Source organism: Mus pahari, chromosome 4, assembly GCF_900095145.1.
Source record: "Mus pahari chromosome 4, PAHARI_EIJ_v1.1, whole genome shotgun sequence".
Taxonomy (NCBI): Eukaryota; Metazoa; Chordata; class Mammalia; order Rodentia; family Muridae; genus Mus; species Mus pahari.
The window spans coordinates 123,450,550-123,463,679 of NC_034593.1; the positions used below are offsets into that span (position 1 = coordinate 123,450,550).

The 13,130-nt window shown below is 42.3% G+C and overlaps 1 protein-coding gene across 2 annotated transcripts in view; it reads left to right on the forward strand.

Annotated features, from left to right (window-relative positions):
* Nucleotides 1-13,130, forward strand: part of Slc39a8 (solute carrier family 39 member 8) — a 68,808-nt gene that overhangs the window by 17,010 nt on the left and 38,668 nt on the right. For both annotated transcript variants that reach the window (XM_021196198.1, XM_021196199.1), the window contains one exon: nucleotides 10,532-10,694. In XM_021196198.1, coding sequence (XP_021051857.1) covers nucleotides 10,532-10,694 — 163 coding nt within the window. The remainder of the gene's footprint in view (nucleotides 1-10,531; nucleotides 10,695-13,130) is intronic.

The following is a 13,130-nucleotide window of genomic DNA, read 5'->3' on the forward strand; positions in this document are numbered from 1 at the left end:
CCATGAGTCCCACCATGAGTCCCACCATGAGTCCCGCCATGAGTCCCACCATGAGTCCCACCATGAGTCCCACCATGAGTCCCACCATGAGTCCCGCCATGAGTCCCACCATGTGTTTTCTTTGGTTGGTGGTTTGGTCCCAAGGAGCTCTGGGGGTGCTGGTTAGTTCATACTGTTGTTCCTCCTATAGGGCTGCAAATCCCTTCAGCTCCTTGGGTACTTTCTCTAGCTTCTTCTGTGGGGACCCTGTGCTCCATCCAATGGATGGCTGTGAGCATCCACTTCTGTATATGGGAGGCACTGGCAGAACTTCTCAGGAGATAGCTATATCAGTCTCCTGTCAGCAAGCCTTTGTTGGCATCTGCCATAGCGTCTGGTTTTAGTGGTTTTATGGGATGGATCCCCATAGAAACACAAGTACATTTTTTTTTTAATTGGGAAAGCTAGATAAGCAGAAAGGAAAAAAAAATCACTCATAATTTTAGCACCTAGATAGGAACATCATCAACATATTGGGGGGGGGTGTCTTTGTCTGTAAATTATACTTTACCTGCTTTGTAATAGCGATGCTATTTCCACATACTGCTTCATAAGGATTTTTTCCTAATAGTATCTAATTCATTAGACATTTTTGTCTTGAAATTAATGTATTTTAGAGGAGAACTTTTCATATGCTCTTCAGAAAGGCTTGGAAGAATGTATGTGTGTATGCGTACATGCATACATGTATGTACTTATGTAAGCATATTTGTACGTGGCGACATGTCTGTGTGTGATTTGATGTATGTGTATGTGCATTTCAGTATGTTTTAGCATGTGTGTATGTGTGACTGTGAGTGGTGTATGTGTGTATCTGCATGTTCGTATGTGTGTGTATTTGTGTGTGTGTGTGTGTGTGTGTGTGTATTTGCGTGTGTTTCTGAATACATGTGCACCATTCATCCTTAAGTAAGAAGGCGTGGGATAAAAATGGAAGCATTGATATAAGAGAACACTTGTTATCCCTAGTCCGGCCTCCTAAAGGATTATTTGTCTGGAGTGTTTTTTGCTCAAACCTTCTCTTTTATGGTGTTAAGAATGTGTCCAAAAATCAAGCCAAGAAAGATTGCATCAACTCTGAAGAGGCACTTACGATGGCAGACTTGGGAGACGCTGGTAGAGAGCGTAGCTGGAGAGGCAGTAAAGGGAGGGACACCGAGGTGTCTGGTGACAGAGTTAGGTAATCCCATCATCACAGCGGACAAATCTGCCGTTTCCTCGTCCACTCCTGCTTCGAATGTTCCTGTTGTGTTATGCCTGCAAGCCACCAGACCCGTGACACCTGTCAGTGACCCTTAAAGAGACAAATCAGTGAAAGGTTCACTTGTCTTTCAGGTTAGAAGAGACCTCCCGATAATTACTTTCAAAGCTGCCCTTTAAATGGGTGGGATCTAAGCCAGGTGCCCACTAATCTGCTGTCTCAGAGATGTCTGTACCTGTTTTATTTCAGTTACTGTTGTACTTTTGGTTACACAGCAGCAAAGAGCTCATCACTCCTTTCCATTTTATTCATCCCTGTTTTTATTTTATTCTTATTTTATTTATATTTATTTGTTTTGTCACCTGTCTACCAGGAACTGCTACGCGCCGGGCATTGTCAGAGTCCTATTAGTATTAGTATTATAGTAACACGAGCTCGTGGGATATAGGAAGTTGCTTTCCCATCAGAGAAGCATTTTCAGTCTTTACCTTTCCCTTCTCTAATGTAATCCATTGTCCTGGTCTCACAGCATGCGTTGTGTACCTTATGTATGCAGCGGCTGTTCAGGTGCACTGACAGGCCAGCTCTGCTTTGGGAGAGAGTCCCGGAACTAAACAGCTGTAGGGAGTCTGCATCCGGATGGTCCACATTCTTTGCTGAAATCACGTGGCCACGCCGGGCTCTCCCCAGCTGTGTTAGGTGTCTGAGCCTGTGTTTGAGACACTGGGGTCGGTTGTTAGTTTCTGTCTCTTGAATGAAACCTTTGTGGACCCCAGTTTTCCCATTTGAAAGATGGGGACAGAGGGGAGACATGATAGAATTGCATTTAAGTGATCTTCCGCCACCTCCCCCGTCCCCTCACAAGGATCCTAAGTAGTTTAAAGAGTAATTTACCTTTATGACCCTAAAAATCAGTAGGCCCAATAAAATACAGTTCCCTGCAGGATCCTGTGGATTTTCTTTTTAATATTTGAGTTATTCTCCGTGTTTAATGAAGAAGACATTGCAGTTAATCTCTGATGGCTGAGTAATGGGAAAACATGAGACTTGAATCTTCTCTTCACCTCCTATGAACTAATCTTGGACAATTTATATCCCCAAGATGTTATTTCTTTGTCAAGGACCAGCCTTGGCATTGGAGAGGGGTTCTGAGAGAAGGGGTGTCTGGGAGTGGCAAAAAGAACGACTCAAAGTCAAGTCAAATCATAGGTTCAAACTGCCAGCCCAGGTTCTGCTGAACTGTCTCTCTCTCTCTCTCTCTCTCTCTCTCTCTCTCTCTCTCTCTCTCTCTCATCTAAAAACGGTCTGGTTGAGACAGCTCTCTCTGCAGGTAAAAGTTCTAAATGCTGTCTGGGTTTAGTCAGAAAAGCTGCTATAAAAAAATTACTGGATCTTCCGACCAAGTGAGAAATCCTGGTAAGAAAAAATTCTTGAAGAGCTGTTGCTCTCCAGAGATTTCTAGAGAGCTCAGTTCTCACTAGAGAGAATTTCTAAAGAACTGCTATCTTTCTGCTAGCTCGTCTCCTGCAGAGCCCAGGTTTTTATTTACATATCAATTCAGTTATTTATTCCAGGTTTCCTTTCGATTATATTTTGAATCAGCATCCTGTGACCGCAGTCCTTTGATTTTTAAGAGACTGCAAGCATGCACGCTGACCTTGAACTCAGGAATCTGCCTGCCTTTGCATCTTTCTGACAGTCTGGCTCAGAGTGTAGCTGCCTTTGTTCCTTTAGATTTATGAAGCCCCCATAGTTCATATTGCACTCTTATGTTTTACATAGTTGAGAAATTATATATATTTTGAACTCATGTATTTATAGGTCTTTCCCATAGCCTTAAGGGCTGTCCTGAAGGTCCCAGCCTTTACTATTTTGCTGAGACATAGCCACACACACCTTCACCTCCTGGACCCATGTTGTCAGATTTTCCTGGAGACTAATGTTAAAAAAGAAGACATCTCTCAGAGGAATGTGAAATATGTGCATTATTATACAAACAAGCCTTATGCCCATAGTAGCCATTGACACTCGTGGAGGCTCACACCAGGGCCCTGTCTCAGGGGTAAGAATCATGTCACCAACTCACTCTGTCCCCACCAGGGCCACACCTGGCTCAGCATCTCCTGGAGGTTCACACTAGAGACCTGTCTCAGGGTCAGGAGCCATGTCACTCTGTCCCCACCAGGGCCACGCATGGTTTGGCATTTCTTCATCCACATTTTTCTGTTATTAGTAATTAATGTGCTATAGCTTTTGTGTCTCAGAATGCCTATGATAATTATTGTCTAGAAAACTTGCTTATCGGTAAGTTGTGGTTGAGTTTTCCTTGACAGAAAGCTTTTATCTCACGGTACCTTGTGCTTGCTCGCCTTTATCATGTTTACCTGTTTTACATCTTGTTTCCTGTGCTGAGGGACAAGCCAGTGATGGAAGCCATAACCCCTTCCCCAGCCTCTGCACCTGTGTGAAGAAAGGGTAAACAACCTATTTGGTTAATGAATACATGAAATGAAAGCAGAGAGGAAGTAGGAAGGCCTCACAAGGGACAGAGGCCCAGAAAGTCGCCGGCAGGTTTGCATGCAGTTGGTTCCCGGTGGCAGCCTGCCTACAACAGGAGACTGTGCCTCACATGGTGTTATGGGAAAGATGGCTTCCTACTCTCGGGTCACTGCTATCTATACACACGACAGATTCTAGAAGAAGCTGCATTTTTGCTGTAAACCAATGGCTATGGCAGGCAGTGGTGTAGCAGGCAAGGGTACAGAAGACACTAATAAGACATTAAGGATTCTTTCCATCTTGGACTCGAGTCCTTGTCCCTCCTCCGGCACTTTTGTTAAGGATTTGTGATAGATTTTTGTATTTCTGAGTTACTTTATATTAAAGGAAAATGAACTGACCTTGGTACTTCTTTCTAATTGTGATCAGAAAATTGGCAAGTATTGAGTCCCTCTCCCTTCCTCTACCAGTACAGAGAGAACACAGCCTGTGTAACGAGTCACCCACACAGGAAAACAGGCTGTGTATCAGAGTCCTTGTTGGGGATGTGTTTCTCAGAGTTCCAATCCACGACATAATCTGAAGTAGTCTCTGGGGTGACTTTGGATGGGGTAACATTTGCTTCTGGTTTGCTTTGAAGAGGTTGGCAGCAGAGGCATAAGGCAGATGGTCTTATTGTCTAATTCAGTGGGTGCTATTTGTCGAGACAGCCAAGTCCAGGCCAAAGGAAGAATTGGGCAAGCTTTGAAGACTGAGAGAGCTTGTATATGTCACCACAGGTAGCAGCCAGGCACTGTGACTTATGCCTGTAATCCTAGCACTTAAGGTGCTCAGGACTTTCTAGTGAATTCTAAGGCTAACCTGAGCTACAGTGATCAACGAGACTGTCTCAAACAAATACAAACCAATGAGTGACCTTTTCCTATCAATCGGAACTCTTGTTTGATGAAGAAAAGAAAAAAAAAAACCCACCAGTAACTTCCCTTCAGCTAAGAAGAGAATTCATCCATCCAGATAAGCAGAGCCAAGGGGATATGAACTTCAGACATAGCCACACCCACAATCATGACAGTTTAAAAATCTTTTTCTAGGTCTGGATGTCTAGGTCTAAGTCATGTGTCACCTGGAAGGGCACAGGCATGATGGTGAGGTGTTCTATATTGAGCAAAGAAGAGTGTAACCCAGGCAGGGAAAGGGCACTCTTGCTAGAGTTCATGTTTTCTTACATTTTGCCTCTTTAGCATTATTTCTTTCATTCTCTCTCTCTTTCTAGCTTTGTTGGTGCTATGAAGCAGGGGTGGGGGGTGGGGGGTAGGGGGTGGAGGTGGGGGGGGTAGTGCCAGGGATTAATCCGAAAGCTTCAGAGGTTAGGCAACCACTCTCCACCTCCACCGTATTCTCACCTGTTGTGTTGTGTTTCGTTTGTTTTGTTTTGAGACAGTCTCAGCCCCTTAGCCCAGGCTGGTCTTCAACCATCTCATGATTCGGTGCCTTGGCTTCTTGAATGCTGCGATGACACATAGTTGTCACCATTTCTGGGTCTCTTTCCTGCTTTTCTACAAGTGTGCTCTGCATTCCCCAGGCACGTGCTTCCTTCCAAAGCATGCTTTCTCCTGACCATCCCCCTCCCACCCACCCCACTATCGCTGTTCCACAGAAGACAGACACAGTCTTATCTCTGGCTTCTGTGCTTCTCCAGAGAGCTTGTCACTCATCACCATCTGGTGTCCTGCAGGCATTACGAATTCAGATGCCTGAAATGCACTGGCCACCCTGCTGCCAAATGTCCTACCAGGATCAACATCCGCTTTCCATTTGCCTGGAGTTTTAGTCTCAGTTGTTTCTTATGATTTCTTCTGCATACAACTTCTCCCTCTCATACGATTTCCTAGTTCTTTATCATATCTCTTAGGAACTTTATCATTTTCACTCTGTTTTTACTGTTCTTGCTGTATGTCCACACCACCATGATTGTTGAGGTCTCTTAATAGAATGCCATGGTCTATTGTTTCTGTTCTATTTCTTCCCTGCTTCTAGCTTCTTCTACATTCCACTTCTCTCATCAATATTCTTGTCAGACTTTTAGGTTTCAGTAAATATTTGTATAAAGAAGGAAACAATCAATGCAATGTATACTATAATGACGTGGCTATCACGGTCAAGGAAAACCACAGTTATAACAGTATAAGAATCTCTTTTGACCACTCTGAGTGCTGTCAAACTGTGGTTTTCTTTAACAGTGATCAAGCATGACAGCCATGCTGTTGACCTGTACATTGCAGTCAGGTGCACTGACCAGGGTTCTCCAGAGAAAATGAAATCAGTAGGATCAAAAGGTGGCCAGATCTTTATTAATCCATACCTTCTTATATCCTTTGAGAGATAAATAGAGTATGGCTGGAGGGATTAAAAGGGGGGGGAAGGGGAGAGGGAGAGGGGGAAGAGGGAGGGGAGGGGGAGGGGGAGAGGGAGAAGGAGGTGGGGAAGGAGACCATTAGGAAGATAAGTTCCCAGATCTACCATCTGCAAACTAGAGATCTCACGATTGTAATTGAGTGTAAAGACCCGAGAGCCTGGGATTTGATGGTGTAAATTCCATACTGAGGTCCAGAGAAAAGAATATGGTCTCCAAGCAGTGAGGTAGAAGTCTGCATACATTTATCTGCGCTTTACTCTGCTCAAGCCTTCCATAAATTAGTTAATGTTTTCTCATCTTTACTGAGATCATTGATTCAAATACTCTTCTTGCCTGAAAACATCCTCCTGACATGCCCACTGTAATCAGTGGCCAGTGAAGTCCATTCAAAACTACCCACTATAGGGGAAAGCATAGAACTGGAGTCTCTCCAAACAGCTTGGAACCGCAGCCAAGGATCTGGGGTGGGAAGCACCTGTGGGTAGAACTTTACCAAGAGGAAACACCAAGATAGGAAGTATTTTGATTAAAGGACAGAATTCACCCCAAAGGCAGGCCAATGTGACAGGTACTAAGAGTTGGAGATGGAGAGTTTGATTTGAAAGTAGTCAGCGATTAGGAAGATTCTTTCTAAATAACTGCAAGGTCTTTGTGAGAGCCTGGAGATGCTGGCCCTGTAACAAGGAGCGTCAAGGCTGAGGCCCAAGCTCAGATGAAAATTCAGCCAAGAGTCTTCGTGAGTATCGGAAACCTAGTGCTTCAAGTCTTGCCAGACCCCTTGGATTCATTGTAAGAAGACAAATCATTATAGCAATACTTTACTATACAGATTTTATTTGTAGAAAAACGCAAGGGGGAGGAGCTTGTGATCTTTCTCTCACCTTCTCCTTCAATGCCTTAATGGCTGCTGGAGATGAAGCAAGGAGAGTTGAGCTCTGATGAGAAAAGAGCAGCCACCCCAGAAGCCGGAATGCGTGAGCCTGTCGGCTGGAACAGTTTCGAGTATCATTTGGGGGCTTCGTGTGTAATGTGATCTAAGCCCCCTTTACCGATATGAGTAGCTTCCTTTGGTATCTGTGTACATCCCTGCTCCAGATCAGTGTACTGTGGTTGAGGGGAGCAAATAGCAGCCTCCGATGTCAGGAGATGTCAGTCAGGGTGTATGCACACTAGGCAGTCCCCAGGGGCACAGCACTTAGAAGGCATTGCAAAGTCTGGGAGGGACTCGAGAGAACAGGAATATCATTTAAAGCAGTAAAAAGCAGAGCTGTTGGTGGATAACCGCGACAGTCTGGGGGCAGTGCGGTGAATCTTCTCAATGTGATACTGGTTGGTTTATCACTCTTGAGTTACTTTCCCAGGACCCTTTATGACCCAGGAATTCCCAGAAGGTTCAGGGATGTGCCCTAGAGGGGTCAGACTTCCTCAGTAGTCACTGGTCCAACCGGTTTTGAGCCCTCTCCACATAGGCACTAGGCTCTTGTGGTGGAGGCTCTGCCCTTTTCATACACATTGCCTTCTTTAGTGTTGGGTTTAATTTAGTAAATCAAGATGAAAACAGGCTGTTGTCCAAAATTATTTGCATCCCACTTCTTAGTGGATAAGTAATTTTAGATTTTAAGCCTATCAGGCCTGCATCAATTCTGTCTTGATACAGTCTGTTCTCATCCTCTTAAAAAAAAAAAAAAAAAAAAAAAGGCAACCTTTTGCCACCTTTCTTCATCTGGGTGCTTATTGGGCAGTTGCTACTGTCAAGTACTGTGATTTCTGACCACCTAGCTAAAAATTCTATATAGAACTGTCTGATCATGACGATTCTAAGTTGTCTCATCCATTCTATATTCATTGTCCACAGGAGAATTTTTAATAACACACAGTGGACATCTTTAAAAGCCATGGCATTTAAACTACTACTTCACTGAGAAATACTGACTATGCCTTAGCCAGTTGACATTCCGATCTACAATTTGGATCTAAGAAGAATCCCTTTAGAGTCATCACATTTTGAATGACTTAGGCCTTGAATTCTGAGACGTCTTTGAACATTATTTATAGGGTATTTTTCTTTTCCCCCATGCTTTTAGTTGGAGGAACCTGAAGTCCATGCAGGTTAAGACTTCCTTGCTGGGAACTGGTACCATTCTGTCTTTGTGCTAGCATATCTGTTAGTTCCTGGAATCAGAATTGATCCAAGTGTTCTCTCTACCTGTTGGGTCAGGCAACCGCCTGGTTATGAGTGAGCTGTACTTTCTTATCTTTCCCTGATTGGCCAGCCAGCTATTTTCTTAGTCTATTGGGCTAGTGTCCTGTACTTTCAGCGATAGAGATGACTTAGTAGAAGAGCAGTGTTGGTTGTTTGATGTCCACAGCTGTTACCACACACCAGAGGAGAGGGTGCAGTGAACAAGGCATAGCTTATACATACTTATTATATTCTTAAATATTATATACTTACCATATATAATATATTACCATACACCCCCCACATCTATATGAAAAGAGAGACTAGGTCTTTGAAAGAGAGCAAGGAAGAGTTTGTGGGAGGATTTAGAGGGATACAGGGATGGGAAATATAATATTAAAATCTCAAAAATTAAAGGGAAGAAAAAAAATCTTTCAAAAAGAGAAAAAAAAATCTGAGCATGCATTTTCTGTAAAGTAATTGCCATCTTAGTCTTTGACAATTGCATGCAGTCTGATATATTTGATGTCTTTTCATATATTCCTCGACAAAAGCATGGGTTTCCTGCATTAATGTTTAGAATTTTTAATTTCATTTTTTATTGTAAGAGGTATTGAGGTGCTTTGTGGTAAAATACATTAATTTAAAATATTGTTTTTAATTTCTGTGCGTCTGTGTGCGCCTTGCTTGTCTAGAAGTACACCGTGAGTATGAGGTTCCCACTGCTTCTAGGACAGGGTTTCAGATGCGCTGGAGCAGGGGTTACAGGTGGCTGTGAGGAGCCCCACGTGGGCGCTAGAAACCAAGGTCCTCTGCAAGAGCACAGACGGCTCCTGACTGCGGAGCCATCTCTCCAGACCCCAAATCGACCATTACATTCTCAGCTCAATGCTATCTATGGTGTATTATTGAGAACAGGCCGCTATGGTGATAGGCTGTACCATTAAGGTAGAAATTATTTTTTTTTTTCATAGTTCTAGAGACTGAAAGTCCAAGATCATAGGGCTAGGACATGACTTTCTGGTGAGGGTTGTTTGGTGGCTCATAGATGGGCTCCTGACTGTGTCCTCTCTACTGTCCCTTCATCTGAATGGACCAGGGTCCTTCCTGTAACACTAATTATTTACATAGACGACCTCCATATATCACCACACTGTGGATTAGGGTTTGACATGAATTTTGAGGAACACAGTTCAGTTTATGGTACAAAACTAAGATTTTAGTGGGGTTAGAGTATTGATGAAATAGACAAAAACATCATCTGTCAGTTGATTTTTATTAAAGACAGGCTTCTGTTTGAGGGAATGGGTATTTCTCAGTTTCTAATTTGTGTGACATTGATTTATTAATGTTTCATCCATTTTACAGTGAAAATGCACTTGAGGGTAAATGACCCTTTAAAATTTTTTTTTTTTTTGCAGAGATTTCTTTTTCTAATGCAGATTCTTTGCCTCATTAAAAAGTTAATGAATTTCTAAGTGGCCCAGCACTATCCACAAAACTCTTTATAATATAGAAACCCTAACCACCAGCATTTAGAGTAATTTAGTAAATAATAGTTTGTGCTAAGATATTACTTGAAACAATTTTTACGTATTAGAACTTTTATTGCCATATTGATGGATATATTTTTAAACTATGAAACTGTAAGGAACCAAGTAGCCATCGACAAAGAATGCTGGAAAGCTACTCTGATAGCACCCACAAAATATCTATTTAAAGAGCTAAAAAGGTAAATTGAGATAATAATAATAAAAAAAAATCGTCTCAGAGCCCTGTGTTCAAATAGTACCTCTGTGCCATTTGTACTCATTTTGTGTTTTATGGTACTTGGGTAGCCAGACTTCGTGTATGCTAGGCACCTTTCCCCTACCTGGAGTTATAGCCACAGCCCAGCTCTTATTATTATTTTTTGAAGTCTTTCTCAACGTCTAAGCCATTTTTTATATCTTATTTTGTTTATGTTATGTAGGCAGTTGATTGAGTAATTCTTTTGCTATTTTGTTTGTTTCTGGATTTAAAGAGGAACGGACTGGTCCTTTCATTTCTGTAGTGAGTTCTGGTTCAGACAAAGCGCTGCGTGCCTGGACCGAATACGGCGTGTTTCTCTAGACTGTAGTCTAAGGTTTAGTGTTCCCTCATGAGTGCTGACTGACGGCATGACTACCGCGTGCCTCTGTTTGCTCTGTTTCAGTGCTTGTCAGCAGACGACATCTTTTCTCTTCATGGTTTCTCAAATGTCACCCAGATCACCAGCTCGAACTTCTCTGCCATCTGCCCCGCGATCTTACAGCAGTTGAACTTCCATCCCTGCGAGGATCTGCCGAAGCACCCCGCAAAGCCCAGTCTTTCCGAAGGTACCCGGAAGCCGCTTTCTCATTCCATAGGGGAGTCTGAGAGGCAGCGGGAGATAGAGCTCTCACACACCCTTTTCTCCTGTATCACTCTTAATTAAGTTGTGAGAACCCCCCTGATAAAATAAGATTTAGCAAGTTTTTAGATAAGAGTATCAGGAACTCATACAGACTGTGTGCAATGCGCTTCTGCTTGTGGGATCAAGACTGCCCTTAGTACTATTTTTATTTATTCATATAATTTTTATTGTATAGATTCATCAAACATTGTGTTCTGTTACATATGAAATGTTCATGCAAATACACAATAATGCGTTGACCGTATTTACCCCAAGCCTCCCTCCCCTCCCCCTCTCCCTCTTTTTCCCTCAAAGTCTTCTTTGTTCTGGTAAGAGCAATGGTCCTCACCTTTCCCAATACTGTGACACTTTAATCCAGTTCCCCGTGTTGTTGTGACCCCAGCCATAAAATTATTTCATTGCTACTTCGTGAGTTTGCTTGCTACTGTTATGAATCGTAACGGAAATACCTGACAGAATATCCTATATACGGACCCACAAGGGAGGCGCGACCCATAGGTTGAGAAACAGGGCCCTAGATGTCTACCTTCATGTCATAAATGTCATTTTATATGTCAATATGCAACCATTTCTTGATTTTAAATCGCATGATGTACATACCAGGTTATTTATTTACTATTTGGCTGACTAGATGAGTCAGTCGCCATCACCTTTTGCCTGTCCTGTTGTTTTAAAACTTGTCAGTTTGTCTGCACTTGTGATAGAAGGCGTAGGAAAGAAACTACCGTGCTTCTAGCTGAACCCTTAAAGCATGGCGTTACTAACCTTTAACATTTGTATATGGAAGAGGACACGGGAATTACAAATGTTTGCTAGAGTGTGTTTATATTTCTATAAGACCTTTACATCGTGATACTTTATACTTGAAAGATTTATTTATTTATTTAATGTATGTGAGTACACTGTAGCTGTACAGGTCGTTGTGAGCCTTCATGTGGTTGTTGGGAATTGAATTTTTAGGACCTCTGCTTGCTCCGGTCAACTCGGCTTGCTCAGTCCCTGCTTGTTCCGGCCCAAAGATTTATTTATTATTAAACATAAGTACACTGTAGCTGACTTCAGATGCAACAGAAGAGGGTGTCAGATCCCATTACAGATAGTTGTGAGCCACCATATGGTTGCTGGGATTTGAACTCAGGACCTTCGGAAAATCAGTCAGTGCTCTTACCCACTGAGCCATCTTGCCAGCCCTATACTTCACATTTGAAAATAAATGCAATGAAGTTTTTAATATACTATCAATTACTAGCAATACAGACCAATAAAAGCACAGACATCGCAGTTCAACTCCATGATTTTCTGGCCATTCTGGAAACATGCTTTGACCCCTTTTACCTCAGTTTCCTCATCCAATATAGCTCCTTTCTCACAGTGTTGTCACCAGGATTAAATGACAACACTCATAAAGTACCTAGGACAATATTGGCTCAGTATTGTCCAAGGCCCGCGGTTTCAGGAACCAACTTCAGTAGAACAAAGTTACTGGGATTCAAAAGTATTTCTAAAACTGGATGAGGAGGTTTAGGCCTGTAATCCTAGCCTGAGATAGGAGGAGCCCATGTGTTCAAGACCAGTCTAGGCTACAGAGGAACACTTGTTGCAAGAGTGAGAGTGTGAGAGAGCATGAAAGAGTGAGAGAGCAAGCAAGCAAGTGAGATGATAAATAGATGATAGAGAGATAGCTGATAGATAATAGATAGATGGATAGATAGATAGATCAATGGGATAGAAGACACTGATGGCTGACAGTACCTGGCATGGCAGACACTTGCTGTGCGCTGGCTGTCACTTGTGTACTGCTCTGACAGGGCCAGAGAGGAAGTGGTCCAATGTTTAAGTGAGTTTCCTGGTGGATGTTTTAAAAGCGACCACGCGGCAGCAGCGTTCTCATCTTCTAGACAGTGCTTTGTGCCACGTGTAGCTTGGTTAGATAATAGATGATAGATACATGATAGATAGATGATAGGTAGATGATAGATGATAGATAGACAATAGATAGATAGATGATAGTTAGCTAAATGATAGATGATAGATTGATAGATTGATGACACAGATAGATAGATGATAGATAATAGATAGATGATGTATATAGATGATTGCTAGATAGATTATAGCTAGATGATAGATGATAGCTAGATAGATGATATAGATAGGTGATAGATAGATGACACATAAATAGATGATAGATTATAGCTGGATGATAGATGATAGCTAGATAGATGATATAGATAGATGATAGACAATATAGATAGTTGATAGAAGATAGATGACACAGATAGATGATAGATGATATAGATATATGATATAGATAGATAGGTGATATAGACAGATAGATGTGTGTGTGTGTGTGTGTGTGTGT